This window comes from Ursus arctos, unplaced genomic scaffold (genome assembly GCF_023065955.2).
Source record: "Ursus arctos isolate Adak ecotype North America unplaced genomic scaffold, UrsArc2.0 scaffold_1, whole genome shotgun sequence".
Lineage (NCBI taxonomy): Eukaryota > Metazoa > Chordata > Mammalia > Carnivora > Ursidae > Ursus > Ursus arctos.
In genome coordinates, this window is record NW_026622763.1 from 19,392,096 (window position 1) to 19,413,822 (window position 21,727).

The window sequence follows — 21,727 nt, forward strand, 5'->3', positions numbered from 1 at the left end:
GTGTTTAAATAAATAAACAAACAAACAAATAATTAAATAAATAAAGTCAGTGTCGAGACCCACTAACCCATGCTAATAGCAGTTGCCTCTAAAAACACAGACTATGTGAAGATAATATTGCCAGCCCCCGCCAGGGCCACACTCCATGTACTCACCAGCTCTGCCTGGAGGATTCTCACACATTTCACAATAAGGTAACTCTGAGTTATTGATGTAGGTGCAGAAACCACACTGCCAGCCCTTTCCAGGAAGGGGTGGGCTGGTTGCCTGGGCTAGAGCCGTGGTTTGCCTGGGCCAGGATGGTTTCTCCTTTGGGGCACTGCGGTGGTCATTGGTAGTGACCGACTTCAATCTTTTAGCTTCAGGTTCAACACTGCTTTCATAATCAACAATATGTCTTGTAGCTCTTTTTCCAGGGTCTGCTGGCACGACAGTATTTTTCTTTTGGAATATCCCGGATTCATCACAGGAGGTCACCAACTGTCTTTTCTTAGGTTTTGGTAAAAAGAATGATCGAATATCATGCTGTTTTTCTTTTTCAAACTAGGAAAAACAAACCGTTACCAAATTAAGAAGCAATCTAATATGTTCTTCCTAAATGAAACAGATTAACCAATGACTTTCAGTAACCATATTCCTTTATCTTTTGAATACCTTATTGGAAATGAATTCAATTATGCTATGACTCTTCATATATACATATATGCAGAATATCATTAACACATCTATATACTTCCTGTGTCTTTTTTTTTTTTTTTTAGCACTTACAGCGTGCCAAACACTTTACATATATTAACTCATTTAATCCTCATGCCAGCTCTGTGAGACAGGTACTAGCATTCTTCCTACATTTTAGATGAGGACACTAAAGCTTTAGAGATGTTAGGCAACACGGTTACAGAATTTATGTAACAAAATCATACTTTATCAACTATCTGCTCTAGAGGTATGTCAAGGAAAGGAGAATTGTGTATTTAAATATTTCAAGTCAACCAAGAACCTACAAAAATGTTTTCGTGCCCAAATTATAAATACAGTCTTCATAAACAATGTTTTTCATATTAAAATGTTTTCTTGATTAGGGAGCATTATTTCAAATAGCATTAAAGCTATTAATTAGACTGGTTCTTTAACAGACACATCTTAATAATTATTTTGCCTTCAAGAAATATATTTCCCTTTTCTAAGAAAAGCTCCATCCTTATCTCATGTTTTTGTCTTCTTTTCAATGTGTAAATCTCAACCTCCTTATTAGAGAAAGTAGGATACACATCTCCACAAGTGATTAGCTAGCAGTGAAGGAAGATAAAGGAGCCAGTTTTAGAGAATTCCTGCTAGGGGTACCAGAGTGGATACACACTGCATTTCTAAAGATGGTCATACCAGTTCTCATCCTATTTGACGTGCTCTTCTCACAGTGTGACACCGACATGCCTGCACTTAGAGGTGGGGTCTGTGTTCCTCTCCTTTGAACCTGGGTGAATCTTTGTAACTGTCTCAATCAACAGAATGCAGTGAAAATGAGCGTGTGACTTCTAAGGCTACGTTACTGAAGGTTATATGGCTTCTGCTTGGTTGCTGGCACTCTGAATCTCCTTCTCTTTATGTCTTGGGATGCTTGCCTTTGGAGCCTCGTCACCATGTTGTGCGGAAGCCCAGGTCACAGGGAGAAACCATGTGTAGGTGTTTGAGTTGACAACTCTAGGTAGGCCCCTAGGTTACAGACAGCATCAACTGCCAGACATGTGAGTGAATGAGCCTTGAGACGTTTCCAGATCTCAGACTTGGGGTCTTCCACCATAGGCCCCAGTCATTGTGGAAGAGAGACACATCATCTCCCTTACACCTGGTTGAATTCCTCACCCACAGAAAGCATAAGAAATCATATATGACTATGGTTGTCTGAAGACACTAAGTTTTGGGGTAATTTGTTATGCAGCAATAGATAACACTGACAGACACTACAGATAATGACAGCAAAACACCACATATTGAAAAGAAATATTTTACATACTACATCTTACCTGCACTTCTTAGCAGTGGTGCATAAAAAACCAAGATATATAGCAAACCCATAGAGACAGAAGGATTAGTGGTTATCGGGGGCGAGGGAAAGGGAGATGGGGCGTTATTATTAACTGGTGACAGAGTCTGTCTGAGGTGATGGAAAAGTTTTGAAAATAGTGGTGACAATTGCACAACACTGTGAATGTGATATTAAGTGGCATTACCACTGAATTGTACACTTAAAAATGGTTAAAATGGTAAGTTTTATGATTATATAGTCATAAATATAATCATAAATTTTTAAATTAAAAAAAAAGGGAGGAAAGCAGGAAGACTTAAGTTGTTCCCATATTGGTAAAATTAAAACATACAGGAAAAAAATCACGCTGCCCCCCCCAAATGTACAGCTTCTATTTTGTGTGGCTGTTATTTACACAACCTCATGTACTATGAACAGTTACCTGATGAGTAGTGGCAGTGACAGAATCTAGATAAAAATATAAAGAATGAAATTATAAATCATGAGACAAGATTTTTAAAACAAGACACAAAGGAAATTCTAAGAAAAGGGTGAAGAAAAGCAGAGAGATTAGCAGACTAATGGAGTTTGGTGTCTACAAAAGTAACAAAGCCAAAAAGATAGTTAAACTTTGAAGAATAAGTCCTTTCTCAGATATAAGTATTGAAAATAGTTCCTCCCGTTCTGTGACCTGTCTTTTACTCTCTTAATAAAGTCTTAATTTTAATAAAGTAGAGTTTATTTTTTTGCTGAGGGAAAAAAAATAAAGAAAATGTTCTATTCTATATAATAGGATGGCAAAGACGACTTTCAGGATTTTGAAAATACTAGCAAATGTTCAGCAAACATGAACAAATTCCATCAGCTATTTCTAGTTAAAGCATGACCTTCTGAGTCCTTGCATGTCTGGAAATGAAATGATTTTGTTTCTAACCCTTCATCAGTAGTTTCGCTGGGCATACAATTCTTTTCAAGTCTTTAAAGACACTGCTCTGCTTCTTCCAACACCCGATGATGTTCCTTCATAGGTCGCACACTCTTCCTTTGTTTCAGAGGCTTTCAAGACCTTCTCTTTATCCCCGGTGCTTTAAAATTTCACGATAATCTCTATTTCTATATCTGTGTCATTTATATCTATCTCCCTTCTGCTCGGCACCCAGGATAGCTTAATTTTGAATGGTACTCAAGCTGCAGCTCTTGGAAATTTCCACTGTTCTTTGATAGCTTCTTCCCTTTATTTTCTTTTTTTCTGGAACTACTGTGAGCAGAACGTTGGAACTAGACATAATGTCTTACCTTTTATTGTCATATTTGCCTTCTTTTTGTCTTTTTACCCTCTAAATTCTTAGAGTTTTTCTCTAATCTATCTTGCAACCCTGACTTGCAACCCCCTGAATTATTTTGACAGCCATATTTTTTATAATAATTTTTTATTATGTTATGTTAGTCACCATTCAGTACATCCTTAGTTTTTTGATGTGAAGTTCCATGATTCATTATTTGCGTATAACACCCAGTGCACCATGCAATACGTGCCCTCCTTGATACCCATCACCGGCCTATCCCATTCCCCCACGCCCCTCCCCTCTGAAGCCCTCAGTTTGTTTCCCAGAGTCCATAGTCTCTCATGGTTCATTCCCCCTTCTGTTTACCCCCCCTTCATTCTTCCCTTCCTTCTCCTATCGATCTCCTGCTATATTTTTAACATCTAAAAATCCCTTTTTGTTTCCTGTTCCTTTATCATAGTAGTCTGATTTTATTTGCAATATCATCTTAAATGTGAGGCTACTAATTTGAGTTTTTTAAATGTTATCTTTAGGGTTAATTTTTCTATCAACTTATTTTTGTTCCCCTTTTTCATGCTACAGATTTCCTCCCCAAATAGCCAATGACCTTGCTTGTCCCCGCATACACGTGAATGAAAGAATAGAAGGGTTGCCTGGGAATGTGGGACACACGGGGCTTATCACCATGAAGATCTAAAAGGACATACTGGGTGTTATACACAACTAATGAATCATTGAACACCACATCAAAAACTAAAGATGTACTATATGTTGGCTAATTGAACTTAATAAAAAATAAAAACATAAAAAAATAAAAGGACATACTGATTGACTGTAAGTGGTGAGTAAGATGGAGGGGCCCAGAGTGATCCTCAAACGCCTACATTTCTGACTTGTAACACTGTAGAAATGATATTTTCCTGTAATAGGGAATATAGGAAAATAACTGGGCTCATAAAAAGACAAAAAGAGAATATATAAGGAAATAAGTTCACTTTTAGACATGTGTGAGGACTGATGGGTACCAGGGTGAAAAGTTCCAGGAAGCAGGTCTGGAGTTCAAGAGAAAGAAACAACTAGATTCACACATCTGGGAACCACTAACATAGAGATGTGGTTAAAGACATAGGACTTGAGGTCATGATACATGGAGGGATAAGGTAGTGAGAAAAGGTCAAAGTCAAGGACAGAAAGCACAGAAACATTAAGGGTGGAATGAGGAAGAGATACTAAAGAAAGAAACACAAAAGCAATAGTAAGAAAGGGAGAAAAATCAGGAGAGTGGTAACTTTATTGGGTGTGTGCATGTGTTTTGGGTTTCCATTCATTTATTAGGTGCCCCAGTGGGCACTTTCAATCTGAAAAACCCATGTCCTTCATCTGGGAAATTTTCTTATGTTTTCTTCCTTTGTTTTCTCTGTCTTCTCTTTCTGGAGTTCCTATTAGGCAAAAAACTTCTGGATTGATCATTTGATTTTCTTCAATTTTTCTCACATTTTCTGATTGCTATTTGTTCTTTCTTTGTGAGTTCCTCATTACCTTCCTTCCCATCATTGTTGAATTACTATTTTCTGATATGACAGGTTCAATTCCTAAGAGCTTTCACTTGTCTGATTCCTCTCCTTGTTCTGGTTTCATGGGCACAGTATTTTCTTTCACTTCTCTATGGACATTAGTAAGTTTTGGTCTTTCCTTTTAAAGTCGTCTTCAGCTTGTTTCATTGTCTCTCCTCCTTCTGATCCCTTTCTTGGCTTACCTGCTTGTTTTGGTCTCTGCTTTTCAAGTGAAAGGCTTCCTCCAGGCCTGGCAGCCTTTACTATCCGTTCATATTTAGGAATGAGACTTAACAAACATTAAGAATAAAATGCAAGTTTCATGTGGGGGGCTTCACCGAGGTCACAAGTGACTGTCAGGGAAACCCTGTCAGTCTCCATAGTCTTCTCGTGGTCCGGTCTGGTACTCCAGAAAGGAGTCCTTCAATCTCCTGCCTGAAGGGTACAATGCTGGCTACCGGTAATTAGGGAGCTGATCAGGAGAAGGATGCTAAGGATTCTATCATTAATTAAGGAGTCTTTCACTTAATATGCTTGTTTTCAGTTTACTGCCTTACTACCGCCCCCCCCCCCCACATCTGGCTCTCTTCCTAGATACATTTTGAAATACATTTTTCAAAAAGATTTTATTTTTAAGTAATCTCTACACCAGGCTTGAACTCTCAGCCCTATGATTAAGAGTTGCACACTCCACCGACTGAGCCAGCCAGACACCCTTGAAATATATTTTTTAAAAGGAGCAAATAAAACAAATAAATAAAATATAAAAAGTAGGAAATAGAAAACACAAAAAATAAAATGAATTAAACATAATAACAGGCCGCTGTCACTTACATGTAATAATGTTTAGATAGTATCAGAATCTTTTGTCCTATTCTACCTTGTAAGGTATTTATTTCTGTAAAAACATTTTAATCTCTCCATCTTCCCACCAAAAAAACAAAACAAAACAGTTTTAGATTTGTTTATAAAAAAGCAACCCTCCCAATGTTCATAGCAGCATTGTCCACAATAGCTAAATCATGGAAGGAGCCGAGATGCCCTTCAACAGATGACTGGATTAAGAAGTTGTGGTCCATATATACAATGGAATATTACTCAGCTATCGAAAAGAACTATTTCTCAACATTTGCTGCAACATGGACGGGACTGGAGGAGATAATGCTAAGCGAAATAAGTCAAGCAGAGAAAGACAATTATCATATGGTTTCACTCATTTATGGAATATAAGAAGTAGGAAGATTGGTAGGAGAAGAAAGGGAAGAAGAAAGGGAGGGTAAACAGAAGGGGGAATGAACCATGAGAGATTATGTACTCTGGGAAACAAACTGAGGGCTTCAGAGGGGAGGGGGGTGGGGGAATGGGATAGGCTGGTGATGGGTAGTAAGGGGGGCACGTATTGCATGGTGCACTGGGTGTTATACACAAGTAAGTAATGAATCATGGAACACTACATCAAAAACTAGGGATGTACTGTATGGTGACTAACATAATATAATAAAAAAAATAAAAAAAAAAAAAAGCAACCCTCCTAACAACACAAAACAACAACCTAAGAAATCTTTCAAAAAAAAAAGAATTCTCAGGGCCTTAAAATATCAACTTTTACAGTTGATCTCTTTAATTAAGATTTAATTAAGCTGCTTTTAAAAGAACGTCTTTCACTATTTAAGTAATGATTAATTTTGGAAATTAACATTTGAGAAATTCTCATTATGTGCCAGAGGCAAGTCACAGTAAAGGTTAGCAGTGACTGACAGTAATCGGAAATTGATGGCTACCTCTGCCGCTATGAGAGCTAACTTATACTCGGGAGTAATCAGTATAGGTGTTATTTTGAAAGCTCAGCTGCTTGGGTTAATAAATTGAAACTTGAATGCGTAAAATCCAGAAAAGGAGTGTGTGGGTGTAAAGAGAATCATTTCACATAATTTTGGGAACCAAAGGATCCACTTAGAGCATAATTTTAGAAAAATGAGAGGGCAAGATTAATTAGTAGCAATGACTTTAGTTAATGTTATGACGGCTACACTGGACAACGGTGAATATGGTTATAGGTAGAGAACTTAGCGCTGTGGCCACGGGGCTACCAGAAGCTGTAAGGCCCAACAGAAACAAAGGCTTCCTCTGGGATAATCAATTTCAATCCTGATCTATGTTAACAGTTATGTTTTCTGAGCATAGCCTCTGAGCAATCAGGCAGGAGGGTGGTTGATGAGGTTTCTTTGCTACTTGGCAGCTAGGAGTGATAAACACAGGTGGGAAAATCTCTCTGACACATCCTAATGATAATCACATGTGTTGGCTGGGAACAGAGAAGGGCTGCCGGTTTACTGAATAGGCCCGCTTACAGTGGGACTCGTGGGTCTTTCACAAGACCTAGGATGGCCTCCTCTCAGCCCGAGAAACCCCCGAGATTGCCTATAAAATGTTGTCTGTATTGTTATGTACATTTTTAGAGAGTTTTACTCTCTTCATGGTCTCCGAGGGATTCAGGACCAACAAAGGTTAAGGGCCACTGGACTAGAACAAAATATCTGAACATGTGCCTGTGGTCTGAGGAGCTCCGTTTCTTTCCTTAATTGTCTATAAGTAAAGACAGATTGAAAGTTCCTATGTGAGTGTACAAAGGGGTGGTGAATTAACTCTTTTTAAAGAGATACAAAGAAATAAATTATCCTAAATACTTAATGAGAATCCCTCTAGCTGTTCTCAAATAATAATTTAAAAAAACTGAGTAAAAGCAAAACAGAGTAACTTCTGTGCAGGCATGAAACATGCTCATTTAGCTCATCTGTCTGTCACAGTAACTGGACTCTGAACAGCTTCTCAGGAGAAAGCAAATGACACGGGAGCGCCCACATGGCCAGAGAGAAGGAAGCTACTGATGAGGTGAGTCGAGGAGAGCACAGGAACCGCAAGGGCTGGGAGTCAGAGCAGACAATGCTGCGCTGGCAGGACTCACTGCTGTAACGTCATGCAGGTCAGTTCAAAATGAAACACACTATCCTTGATGTTTTGAGACAGGGACATACCACTATCAGCTCCTCATGGAGACTCCAGTAGGTTCTTGGGATACGTCTGATTAATGAAAGAAGGAAGTGATCTTTAACAAGATTTGTAGACACAGATATTAAACATGAATGCAAAACTTCTGTATCTGTAAGATGCTTCTAATTACTTTTCTTTTGTCCTTTTTAAAATGAATCTTTTATAAGTGAATGTGGATCCACTGATTAAAGTATCTGAGAAAAAGGCAGTAAGAAATAACTGTTAACAAAATGCTTCCTAAATAAACATGTTTTCTAAAAATATTAGGTTTATTAATAACAAGACTCCCTACAGGAACAAGCTTTATTGGTCTTACCAGAATAGACCAGAATCTTCAAGTTATAATAGCTACACTGATAGTTAAATACTCAGTACCCATCCTGTTCTGGCAGGTCTGTATTAGGAAAATTACCGACCTTATTAATGTTATCAGCACTTCTCAGTGGTAAAGAAAAGCAGGACCGGAGGAAGACAAAATATTTTTTATGGCCTAGGAAAGCTTTGTTATTTAAATAGCACAATTAAGCTAAAAAGTTTATTATCTTTTATGACTACCTTCTTGCATTTAGAAGAGATTTACTTGCAAATTATTGACATATAGACTAACTCATCATGACTGTCCTTGTAAAGAAAGAACTATATTAAGTGACCCCTTTAATATGTGATAAATAAAGAACTTAAATGTAGGTGTTTGTAAGCAGGAGGAATGATCTAAGCTTATAGTAATTTTTATCACAAGGCTTTGGGAAAAATATAGTTAAGTCAACATGCCCATGTCATAAGATGTGGAAAATAGAAGACACTCCTCTCTTCAGTTATACAGCTGACACTCAGTTATTGTGTTCCTGACTTTTGTTCAACATTGCTTTTGAAAAACAAAAGAAAAAATACTGCTTTCAGTGAGAAGTGCTGGGAATAAAAACTACAAAATGCTTAAGGTGGCAAAATGTATGTTTTTATCTGAAAGGCTCAGCGACCTGATATAGTTGCTCTGTTTTGACCATGGTAAACTACTGCTCTGTGGAGACAAATTTCTTGGCCATGATGACAGGATTAAAAGTCAGTTATTAGAACTGAAGGAGAGGAACATAAGAACTAGGAAGATCGGTAGGAGAAGAAAGGGATAAAGAAAGGGGGGGTAATCAGAAGGGGGAATGAAGCATGAGAGACTATGGACTCTGAGAAACAAACTGAGGGCCTCAGAGGGGAGGGGGGTGGGGGAATGGGATAGACTGGTGATGGGTATTAAGGAGGGCACGTATTGCATGGTGCACTGGGTGTTATACGCAACTAATGAATCATCGAACTTTACATCAGAAACCAGGGATGTACTGTATGGTGACTAACATAATAAAAAATATTATAAAAAGAAAAGAACTGAAGGAGAGGAAAAGGAAATCTCGTAAAATTCATAAAAAACAAGAAAGCACTTCAAAGCCTGGTGCTATCCCTCACGGCACACACCACCACCAAAAGCACCGATGTCGGGTCTCATAGACTTTGATCAAAGGGCAGCTCTGGTAGGAATCATTACTGTCTCATGTCACCCGTCTCCAGTTCTTAAAAGAATTAACAAAATCGCTGTGATACAAATGGGTGACTAGTCCTGAACGGCAGACGAATGATGCCCGGAACTGGAACTAAAGAGCCTTCACTAACATTTGTAAACAAGCCAGAGGATACAGAATGACAAAAGTATCGTTTTAATCATCTAAGTACAAAAAATGAGTTTCAGTACTCCTAAAAGGGGACTTTCTCAGATTTTGTAAAATGGTCCATTCTCATGTAGCTAAATAAAATTCTGACAGTGATCCTCTCTTAGGCACAATGTTATCCTCTGTGGGCATAAAGAAAACAAAGGAAACAATATAAAACCACACGAGTTAAAAAAAAAAAAAACACAGTGGTAAAAAGGAAAATGTTATTATTTATTTTTAAAGATGACATCAAAAGCAGTGCAAGCAAATGTCTTTGGGAAGAGCCATCTCTTCCAATAAGGACAATGAGAATGTACAGCAAAACTCCGTATAACACACAGGTCACTAGAATGTGACTGGGAAGAATGTGACTGGAATATCACCTACTCACATGGCATCTCCCCTCTCCTCCTGCACAGGCCGCTATTAGACAGAATTCCTCCCAGGCCCCACTATGTTGATCCTACCTCTGCAATGTCTGGAATTTTCTGTTCCTATTACCGCTACTACTGTTAGGAGCTCAGGGTGGCATTAAGTGCTCCAAATTCCGCCCGGGAATTCCTGACAAAGCAGCCTTCTATATAGTAATAGCCCTAAGAATAAAAATGACTTTATTAATAGACCTGTACATGTCTAATATTACAAGTAAAATTTTGGTAAAAGGTGTATTACAGAAACCAGCTAAAACCCAAGGCCATAATGGGACTTCCCACTTCTCAGCCCAGATCTAGACTGTAGGGCCTGCCAGGGAGATACAGGTGCAGGACAGATATGCCTCTGGGGAGCTCAGTAATTCATTAGCCCTCAACTGTGGCCCAGCCAAGTTCTCAGGCTCTGAAAAATCATCTCTCAGGGATAGGGGCAGAAAGCCCTGAGACAAAGTGGTGACAGAATATCTCTTTACCATAGGTTAAAATGAGATGGGAGGGATGGCACACATAATCACATAATCCCTTCTGCGAATACCACTACCTCTAAGAACCTCTGTCCCTTCCTCCTCCCATTCATTTCCCACATTGCTACTAGGATCATCTTTTGAAAACAGAAATCTGATGATGTCATTCATCTGCTTAAAAGCCTCGGATGACACTACACTATTTCCAGGACAAATCCAACTTCTTGGCATTACATGTGTGACCTCCTCTCTCCATCTGATCGGGGCCAAAGTTTTGGGGTGCTTCCCATTTGAACTGCATCTTATGTACCCCACGCTCATACATTCACACGGAATTCCCATTCCCAGAACAAGTGATAATTGCTCTTATCACTGCGCTTTGAGGCATGCTTTTGGTGTTCCCGAGGGCTGGCTGAACTAGGACCCACTCCCTTTGAACTCATCCTTCATAAACCAGCTTGGGTGTTTCTAAAGGGAAACTTTACCACAAGCCCACGTAGTTTATTTATTCTGTCCTGTGATCCCAGAGCCTGGTTTACATATCTCTATTTTGACATGCATTATATCCCATTAAAATGATTTCATTACAGTTGTCTCTCCCAATTAAAGAGTAAGTTCCAAAGGAATGTTAGCTGTTTTATCTTTGCACCTAGCATATTGCCTTTTAAAATTAATTACTTTATTGAGATATAATCTATTTATATACCATAAAATTCACTCTTTTAAAGTGTCCAATTCAGTGATTTTTAGTGTCACTGAATTATGCAACCATAGTGTTCAGAATTATGCAATCATCACCACTGTTTAATTGTAAACATTTTCATCACCTTCAAAAAGAAACCCCATACCAATTAAGCAGTCACTCCCCATCTCTCCCTCCTCCAAGCCTCTTATAGCCGCAATTCTACTTTATTTCTTTATGGATTTGCCTATTTTAGCCAATTCATATAAATGGAACCAGACAATATGTGGCCTTTTGTGTCTGGCTTCATTAACTTAGCGTAATGTTTTCAGGATTCCTCTATGTTGTAGCATGTATCAGAACTTCATTCCTTTTTATGGTTAAATAATATTCTGTTGTGTGAATATACCACATTTGGTTTATCCATTCATCAACTGATGGACGTTTGGACTGTGACATTCATGCACAAGTTTTTATGCAGACATATATTTTGAATTCCCTTGAAAGTGAATCTGCTGGATCGTATGGTAATTCTGTTTAACATTGTAGGGAACCACCAGATTGTTCTTCAAAACGGCTGTACCAGCAATGTATGAGTGTTCCAATTTCACTATATCTTTGTCAGTACATGTTGTCTGTCTTTTTAAATTTTAGACATCCTAGTAGGTGTGAAGTGGAATCTAATTGTGGTTTTAATATATCCTTAATAAATGTTTATATAATGAATGATCTTTAAATGCCCTATACGTAATACACATCACATGAACACTGACTAAATCAAATTGAAGTGTTTCAATGTTCTATTCATTCCACAATTAACTGAGGGCCCTCAGTAAGCTAACTCTAATGCATCTGGTATAGTCTGGCAAGGTCATGAAGGCAGACTGCGGAAAAGAAAGGCCTGGGTTCAATCCCGGCTCTGCCACTTACTGGCTGCATGAACTTAGGCAGATCATTTAACCTTTCTGAGCTTTAGTGGGGCATGATAATAGTATCTGCCTCTTGGTGTAGCTATGAAAGTTAAATAAAATTATGTGTTTCAAGGGCTTAGCACAGTGGCTGCAAGGAATAGCCACTCAATACATGTTAATTATTATTACTGAGTGAATTATTATTACTGAGTGAAGTAATAAAGACAAATAAAGACAAATACCTAATAATAGCACTACGTGATGTAAACCATGACAGAGATATTTACATGTCTCTGTCCATAACAACAAGGTTACCCTCTTGCCCTTATTGTTAGGCTATCACACAGACTAATTATATAATGTTTACAGAGTGATTTGACTTCTAAAATATATATAAATAAATATTCTAATTTAAGATGTGTTAGCATCAAGAAACCAGTATATTCACATATTCAAAAACAAGAGATTTTGGGTAAGAAAAATTTAAACCTTATGAATGCCACAGCTCCTATGGTCAATTTTATCTTGCTGTTCCCATTTTTTCCACACTATGTGGAAAACAAGGTTATTTTTCATTTACATGAGATAATTTCTTATTGCCCTCCTTAGTCCACAACAAAACAAATATTTCATACAATGTTGGTATTTAATAAAAAATACAAGGTTTGTTTTTGAATTTTGAGGGCCTATTTTTAAATTTCATAGTTGTGCTGGAGAGCTTTCCTTCCCAACTATACACAATATTTTTTGCAGCAAACCCCCAACCATCCGACATATTTTTAATGCAAATGTGAGTGTTTAAAGTACGAATCTGGGGGCGCCTGGGTGGCACAGCAGTTAAGCGTCTGCCTTCGGCTCAGGGCGTGATCCCGGCGTTATGGGATCGAGCCCCACATCAGGCTCTTCCGCTATGAGCCTGCTTCTTTCTCTCCCACTCCCCCTGCTTGTGTTCCCTCTCTCGCTGGCTGTCTCTATCTCTGTCGAATAAATAAATAAAATCTTTAAAAAAAAAAAAACTTCCTTAAAAAAAAAATAAAGTACGAATCTGCTTTGGGTTAAGGATGTTTGAGGCTTTGAGGACAGCAGACCAGGGAACTTCAGGATGGTTATGCTAGAGAAAAACAGTGGTGTGAGCCAGGTCAAAGATGCAAGTACTAAGCAGGGTGAGAAAGGTAGGCAACAGTTACAGTCTAATGAGGAGAAAGTAAAACTGTGAGATATTGAACTATGGCCCACAAAATGAAAACAACTGGTAAGGTAAAACACAGATCTCAAAATCAGAGACTGAATTTGGGATCCGGAGACCTGTTCCAAAATGGAAAGAGAACTACTGTTTGAAGTAACAAAATGGAAGCAGCTCTGGCTTACTGAGACATGAAGAAGAGAAACCAAGTGGAAAGACCTGCCCTAGGCAGGAGTTGGACTTGCTGCCCATACTAAATTAGAGTCCCTTCTTTTGCTCACCTATGAATCACTGATGCACCAAGTTTCTCTTTGGATACTTTATAGTGTATATAAAATAGATGAAAGGGACCTCAGAAGTCACCCAGTGACCTAGGGACTCAAATGGCTAGATAATGATGTCACTGTTTATCCATTAAGGGCCAAGAGAGAAAGGGCTCTGTAGAGGTTAAGGGAAGGGCCCAATTCCCACAGCCACTGCTAAAGAAAGGGATACCCCTCAGATGATGGAGCATAAATGAAAATGAGAGAGAGGGGAAGGCTTCCTACTGTAATACTCCACTCAGTGTATTTTATTCGGAAACAGCTTTTAATCACTTGGAAATAACAAGATAGAATAATAAACTCCATATCTTTCTCTCCTTCCACCTATAAATGATCAACTTTATCGCTCAACATAAGCCACTCTAGGAAGTCAAAACACCTCAAAACCAAAACAGTACTTAGATGTCATGTACATTCAGAGGTAGAAAAGAAGAAGCCTGAGAAACAGGATTGTATCTGAGGCAGAGACCCTGGTGATGGACTCTCAGACAGCACTGGTTACTTAAGGGAGAGTTAACTGGGTTGGGCAGCGCTCTTTCCTCATGGTGGTGGGATGTTTTCATAGAGTTGGACTTCAATTTGAGTTATATTTGGATTAATAATTTCTTTAAAAAATGTAATCATATTTAGGATGGGTAAAGAATTGTGACTCATTCAGTTGTGGGGATTAATCCCAGGCAGGGTATCATTCAAATATTTCCCAACGGCTATAGCAGGAGCACTAACCAGTGGTACACTGAAGCAGAGTTCTAGAGGCCCCCGCTATACCAGATCACAGGGATGGACAGAAGGCCCCACTGGTGGGGTGAGGGAGTACAATGAGGGGACTGAAGAAGTGCTATTTACCAAACATTACCAAAATACTGAATATTGTTTAACAACGACTACACTTATACCAATATATATACTGGTAAAGTACCAGCCCTGGTACCATTTTTAAAAATCTCAATAGTTAGCTGAATTATGTGACAGAATGAGAATTCTGATTAAGAGAGGCAGGACATACAGATAGTGTCATTCTGAAAGGCGATGAATACCAGGCGAGAGAGATGGAAAGAGATACCAAAACTCAGATAAGGACTTTGTCCGGGAACATTGCTCTCATTCTTCCCCTCCTCTTCTTCCTAACCACAGGACTTTTTGTTCTCCAAACACACAATCATACTAATATTAGGTTCTAGATCAATTCACAGAAAACCAATTTGCCAAAAGCCCATATGCTAAAGACAAATGACCTGAATGAAGCCCAATTCCCTGAAGACCAACTTGCCAAATTTACCAAATTTATTGGTTTTCTAAAACTCATGTATAGAGTTCATAGCATTTTGAACATGATGGATTGGCAGGATTAAGAAGACTGGGGAGCTTGGGATGCACGTGTTGGGGCCTCCTGACTCTCTTCCTGCCCTCAGTTTATCCTCTCTTTGCCCTTCAAGCTCACTCTCTGCTCCTTGTTCCCTTCTTCTTTGCGTCTCTCAGTCTCCTGCTCATCACCAGGGCTGATGGGCCAGGCTGAGTCATGTGCTAACATACACCATCTGTTTTTCCCACAACGGAAGGTCCCTCTTCTTGGCCCCAGCTCAAACCTCCAGCTGCAGCCACAGGGCACTGGGACAGGTGGAAAATGAACATCTCTTAAAATGCTGACACTCCAGAAATATTCACAAGCTGTTAAAAACGATCCAATTAGAACTGTTACAAACTTTTCAGATAAATAAGCTTGATGACAATGGGCAAATTTGGTTAATTTGGCAAAGATTAATTGAGAAAACTGAAAACACTAAAAAAATGATAAATGTAGGAAATTTTTTAAAAAAGGCTTTAAAAAAGAATCAAAGAAATTAGTATAAATAGAAAAATTTCCATAGGAAAGGCTGAAATTTTGGCAACATTCAGAAGAAAAATATGTTCATCAGACTAAATATCCTTAGGACCTTTCAACAAATTGAATATTTCTTAAAATGCATAAAGCTGGAGGGTTAGTGGTAAGTAGCATGTCCACCTAAACTCATTTAAAGCACATTTCACATCCTGGCCCAAAACCAACCAAATATAAACAAAGCAAAACCAAATCAAAACAAATGGTCTCCACATTATAGAATCCAATTTAGAGAAAACCATGTGTGCATAAAGACATGTAGTGAGGCCAGAGTGGGTCAAGATGGTTGAGTAGAAAGATCCTGAACTTACCTCTTCCCTTGTATACCACAAATATGCAGCTACATATAGATTTATCCCCTCTCAAATAGGCTGGAAAACTAGCTGAAGAGCTTATCTACAGCAAAGGATATAGAGGCTACACCGAGATGGGTAAGAGAGACAGAGCCATGGTTTTGCCCAAAACTCTACCCTTGCCAGAGGGAGGGATCTCAGCAGTCCAGCACTTCTCCCAGTGGAGCAAGGTGCTGATGCCCCACATCAGACACCTCAACCCTTGGGATTTACACTGTAGAGACAGACCGCCAAAAATTCTTGCTCTGAAAACCAGTGGGGCTTATATCCAGGAGACCCAAAAGGCTATAGGTAATGAAAGTCTATTCTTAAAGGGTCCCTGTACAGATTCACTCATCTTGGGACCCAAAGCAAAAGCAGAAGTTTGAAAGGGACCATATGCAACGGAGATTCATTAGCTGTTCCTTAAGCATCTGCTGGAGACAAGCATCTGCTGATAGAACTTTCTCTGGGGAAGGAAGTACTGGTGGGTGTCATTTTCGAGTGCTTATTACACCTTACCATGCTGGCAGGCACCACTTTGGCACTCCCCCAGCCTTGCTAGCACCAGTGGGCTTGCCCTGACCCAGTGTTCTCTCATGGTCATGCTGAAGCTGGCAGGCCTGCCCTGCCCCGGGCTCCCCTGCAGGTTCCTGAAGCCAGTGGGCTTGCCCTGGCCCTGAATGCTCCTGCTCTGCTACTGTAACCAGTGGGCTAGTCCAGCCGACACGCTCAGTCAACATCGGGGAAACCTCTTGGACAGCTGGCTTTGGTGGCCAGGGAGGCCTGTGTTGCTGGGCGCCATGAGACTAAAACAATCAGAGAGACCGTTCTTGGCAGGTGATTAACACAAGGGCGTAGCTCAAAAAGCGCACTGAAACAAACCCCAGTCTTCCTATGAAAAAGGCCTTGTTACATGTCCTAGAGCTTCAGCCTGAGGGACAGACTACAGATTTACCACACAACTAGAGGCAACAGAGGAACTCTCAGGGAATGTAGGCTGTGAGACACCAGCTTCACTGTCCTTTGGCCTCACTACAACTTGCTGCCATCCCCCAGCAAGGAGCTTATCCACGTCTGGAGCCCCAGTGTGCAACTGCCATGAGGGCACACCTCCAAATCACCTGGCTGGGAGGCCAGCAGGGGTTATGAGTGCAGTTCCACAGGACCGTATATATTTGCAAACTTTAAAAATCAGCTGCCCAAGGGTCTGGCTTCCACTCAGCTTGAAATTAGGTGCTGACTGAGGTCTCTCCCTTTCAAACACTGACAGGGCTTGCCACACCATCAAAAGTGGGTCCCCTCAGGAATAATTCAGGAGGCTCAGACAATCACAAAAGTACAAGAGAAAACCAAAAATTAGGGCAAGATGGAACAATAAGGTTCATCACCTACACAAGGAAAGGTCTTCAAGACTCAGGGGAAGCTGTTACGTCTAACATACCTAGAAACAAAGAAAGAAAAACAAAATGAGGAAACGGAAGAGTATGTGCCAACTGAAAGAACAAGCTAAAACCCCAGAAAAAAATCTTAATGAAATGGATATAAGTAGTTTACCTGATAAAAAGTTCAAAGTAATGATCATAAAGATGCTCACCAAACTTGGGAGAAGGATGGACGAGCAGAGCGAGAACTTCAACAAAGAGAAAATGGAAGGAAATATCAAACAGAAGTCACAGAAAGAATACAATTGCTGAAATGAACAAAAAACAATTGAACTGAAAATACATGAAAGGGGTTCAACAGTAGACTACATGATGCAGAAGAACAGAACAGCAACCTAAACCAGGGAAGTGGAGCTCACCCAAAGAGAGGAGCAATAATAAAAAAGAATTTTAAAAAAGTGAAGATAGCCTAAGGGGCTCATGGTATGACACCAGGGGAATAATGTTTGTATTACAGGAGTCCCACAAAAAGAAGAGAGAAAGGGGAAGAAAAATTTCTTGAAGAAATAATAGCCAGAAACATCCCTAATGTGAGAGAGGAAATAGACATCCACATCCAGGAAGCACAGAGAGTTCCAAGTAAGATGAATTCAAAGAAACACACACCAAGACACATTATAATTAAAATGTCAAAAGTTAATGATGAAGAGAGAATCTTAAAAAGCAGCAAGAGGGGTGGTCTGGGTGGCTCAGTCAGTTAGGTGTCCGACTCTTGATTTTGGCTCAAGTCATAATCTCAGGGTTGTGAGACTGAGCCCCACGTGGAGCCTGCTTTTCTCGCTCTCCCTCTCCCTCCGTCCCTCCCCCTCTCTTAAACAAAAAAGCAGCAAGAGAACACTTGTTGCATACAAGGGAACCCGCATCATACTACCAGCTGATTTTTCAGCTGAAGCTTTGCAGGCTAGAAAGGAGTGGCACAATATATACAAAGTCCAGAAAGGAAAACACTTCTAACCAAGAATACTATACTCAAAAAGGTTATTATTCAAAACTGAAGGAAAAATAGTTTTTCAGAAAAGCAAAAGCTAAGGAAGTTCATCATCACTAAACAGGTCTTACAAGAAATGTTAAAGGGACTTCCTTAAGCTGAAAAGAAAAGGCATTAACTAGAAACAAAAAAAACATATGAAGTAAAAATCTCACTGGAAAGGCAAATATATAGCAACGCCTTATTTAATTAACCCCTTATAAAGGTAGTATGAAGGTTAAAAGACAAAAATAGTAAAATCAACTCTAACTATGATAATTAGTTATGGGATATACAAAAAAGAAAGATGTCAACATCATACCAAAAACATAAAACATTGGGGTGAGGGGACACAAAAAATGTAGAATTTTTAGAATGCATTCAAACTTAAGTTGCTATCAACTTAAAATAGATAGCCCTATATATTGGCTGTTATATATAAACCACATGGTAACCACAAAGCAAACACCTATAGTGGATACAAAAAAGATAATGGGAAAGGAATCTAAACACAACATTAAAGAAAGTCATCAAAGTGTAAGAGAAGGGAACAAGAGAAGAAGATAGGAAGAGAGAGGAACTATGATAAAAGTCAGAAAAGAATTAATAAAATGGCAGTAAGTACATACCTATCAATACTTACTATAAATAAATGGACTACATCCTCCAGTCAAAAGACAAAGAGTGGCTGAATGGATGAAGAAACAAGACCCATCTATATGTTGCCTGTAAGAGACTCACTGCAGATCTAAGGACACACATGACTGGAAGTGAAGGAATAGAAAAATACATTCCACAGATATGGAAACTAAAAAAATGCTGGTTTAGCTACACTCATATCAGACAAAATAGACTTTAAAACAAAGACTGTAATATAAGAAAAAGAAAGGTATTACATAATATAAAGGGGTCAATCCTACAAGAAGATATAACATTTGTGAATATTTATGCACCCAACAAAGGAGGATCAAAATATATAAAGCCAATATTAATAAACCTAAAGGAAGAAATTGACAGCAACACAATAATAGTAGGAGAGTTTAATACCACACTTACACAATTGGATAGATCATCTAGATAGGAAATCAATAAAGGAACATTGGCCTTAAATGACACACTAGATCAGATGGTCTTTATTTCTTTATTTTTTGTTTTTTTCTTGAGAGACAGAGAGAATGGGAGAAAGCACAAACAGGGTGGTGGGAAGAGAGAGAGGGAGAGAGAGAATCTCAAGCAGGCTCCACAACCAGCACAGAGCCCAACACGGGGCTTGATCCCATGGCCCTGAGATCATGACTTGTGCCAAAATCAAGAGTGGGACACTTAACTGACTGAGCCACCCAGGCATCCCAGATCAGATGGCCTTTAAAGATATATACGGAACATTCCACCCAAAGGCAGCAGAATACATTCTTCTCAAGTACACATAGAGCATTCTCCAGGATAGATCACATGTTAGGCCACAAAACAGGTTTCTGTAAATTTAAGACTGAAATCAGAGGCACCTGGGTGGCTCAGTCCGTTAAGCATCTGCCTTCAGCTCAGATCAGGATCTCAGGGTCCTGGGATTGAGAGCCACATCGGGCTCCCTGCTCAGTGGGGAGCCTGCTTCTCCCTCTCCCTCTGCCACTCTCCCTGCTTGTGCCCCCTCTCTCTCTCTGTCAAATAAATAAATAAATAAATAAAATCTTAAAAAAAAAAAAGAAGACTGAAATCATACCAAACATCTTTTCCAATCAAAATGGTATGAAACTAGAAATATATTACAAACAGAAAACTGGAAAAATCACAAATGGGTGGATATTAAACAACATGCTACTAAACAACAAAGGGCCAATGAAGAAAACAAAGAGGAAATAAAAAAGTACCACGAGACAATGAAAACAGAAATATGACATATCTATTATATTGACATATATCTATAAATACAACAAAATTTATAGAATGCAGCATGGAAGTTACTAAGAGGGAAGTTCATAGCAATACAGGCTTACCAAAAGAAACAAGAAAAATCTCAAACAATCTAAAGGAACACCTAAAGGAACTAGAAAAAGAACAAACAAAGCCCAAAGGAAGGAAGGAAATAATATTAAAAGGAAGGAAATAATAAAGATCAGAGTGAAATAAATGAAATAGAGACTTTAAAAAAATAGAAAAGATCAATGAAACAAAGAGTTGTTTTCTTGAAAAGGTATACAAAATTGACAAACCTCTAGCTAGACTCAAGAAAAAAGAGAGAGGGCTCAAATAAAATCAGAAATGAAAGAGGAGAAGTCACAACTGTTACCAGAGAAATGCAAATGATCAGAAGAGACTATTATGAACAATTACAGGCCAACAACTTGTACAACTTACAAAAGTGGATAAATTCATAGAAATATACAATCTTCTAAGATTGAACCATGAAGAAACAGAAAATCTGAGTAGACAGATGACTAATAATGAAGTGACTGAATCAGAAATTACAAAATTCCCTTGGGGCGCCTGGGTGGCTCAGTCGTTAAGCCTCTGCCTTTGGCTCAGGTCATGATCCCAGGGTCCTGGGATCAAGCCCCGCATCGGGCTCCCTCCTAGGTGAGAAGCCTGCTTCTCCTCTCCCACTCCCCCGCTGGTGTTCCCTCTCTTGCTGTGTCTCTCTCTGTCAAATAAATAAATAAAATCTTAAAAAAAAAAAAAAGAAATTACAAAATTCCCCACAAACAAAAGTCTAGGAAGAGATGGCTTCACTGGTGAATTCTATCAAACATTCAAGAAGATTTAATAACATACTTGTCAAATTCTTCCAAAAACTAAAGAGAAGGTAATGTTCCCAAATTCATTTTACGAGGCCAGCATTACCCTGATACTAAAGCCAGACAAGTACACCACAGAAAAAGAAAATTACAGGCCAATATCCCCAAAGAACATAGAAGCAAAAATCCTCATTAAAATATTAGCAAACAGAATTCAATAGTACGTTAAAAGGATGACACATATGATCAAGTAGGATTTATTCCAGGGACACAGGAATGGTTCAACATCTACAAATCAGTAACTATGCTACATTAACAAAACAAATGATAAAAAATAACCTCAATATATGTAGAAAAAAGCATTTGACAAAACCTAATATTCATTTATGATAAAATCTCTCAACAAAGGGAAAGTATCTCAATACAAGAAAGGCCATATATGACAAACCCACAGGTAACATTATACTCAGTGGGGAAAAGTTGAAAAAGTTCTTCCGCTTTAGAGTAGGAACAATACAAGAATGCCCACTCTTGCCACATTTATTCAACATAGTATTATAATTCCCAGCTGCAGCCATTAGACAAGAAAAAGAAATAAGTTATCTAAATCACAAAGGAGGAAATAAAATCATCACTATTTGTAGATGGCATGATACTATACATATAAAACCCTAGACTCCATAAAAAAAAATGGTTAGAACTAATAAAAGAATTCAGTAAAGTAGGAGAATACAAAATTAATATACATAAACATTGCATTTTTGT

General features: G+C 38.8%; 1 protein-coding gene across 2 annotated transcripts in view; it reads right to left on the minus strand.

The window, feature by feature from the left end:
* The window catches only part of ZRANB3 (zinc finger RANBP2-type containing 3), a 302,241-nt gene that overhangs the window by 24,927 nt on the left and 255,587 nt on the right, over window positions 1–21,727 (minus strand). For both annotated transcript variants that reach the window (XR_008960724.1, XM_026510087.4), the window contains exon 13: window positions 156–543. Coding sequence is in view for 1 of the 2 variants with exons in the window: in XM_026510087.4 (XP_026365872.2) it covers window positions 156–543 (388 nt within the window). In the remaining variant the exon portion in view is untranslated. The remainder of the gene's footprint in view (window positions 1–155; window positions 544–21,727) is intronic.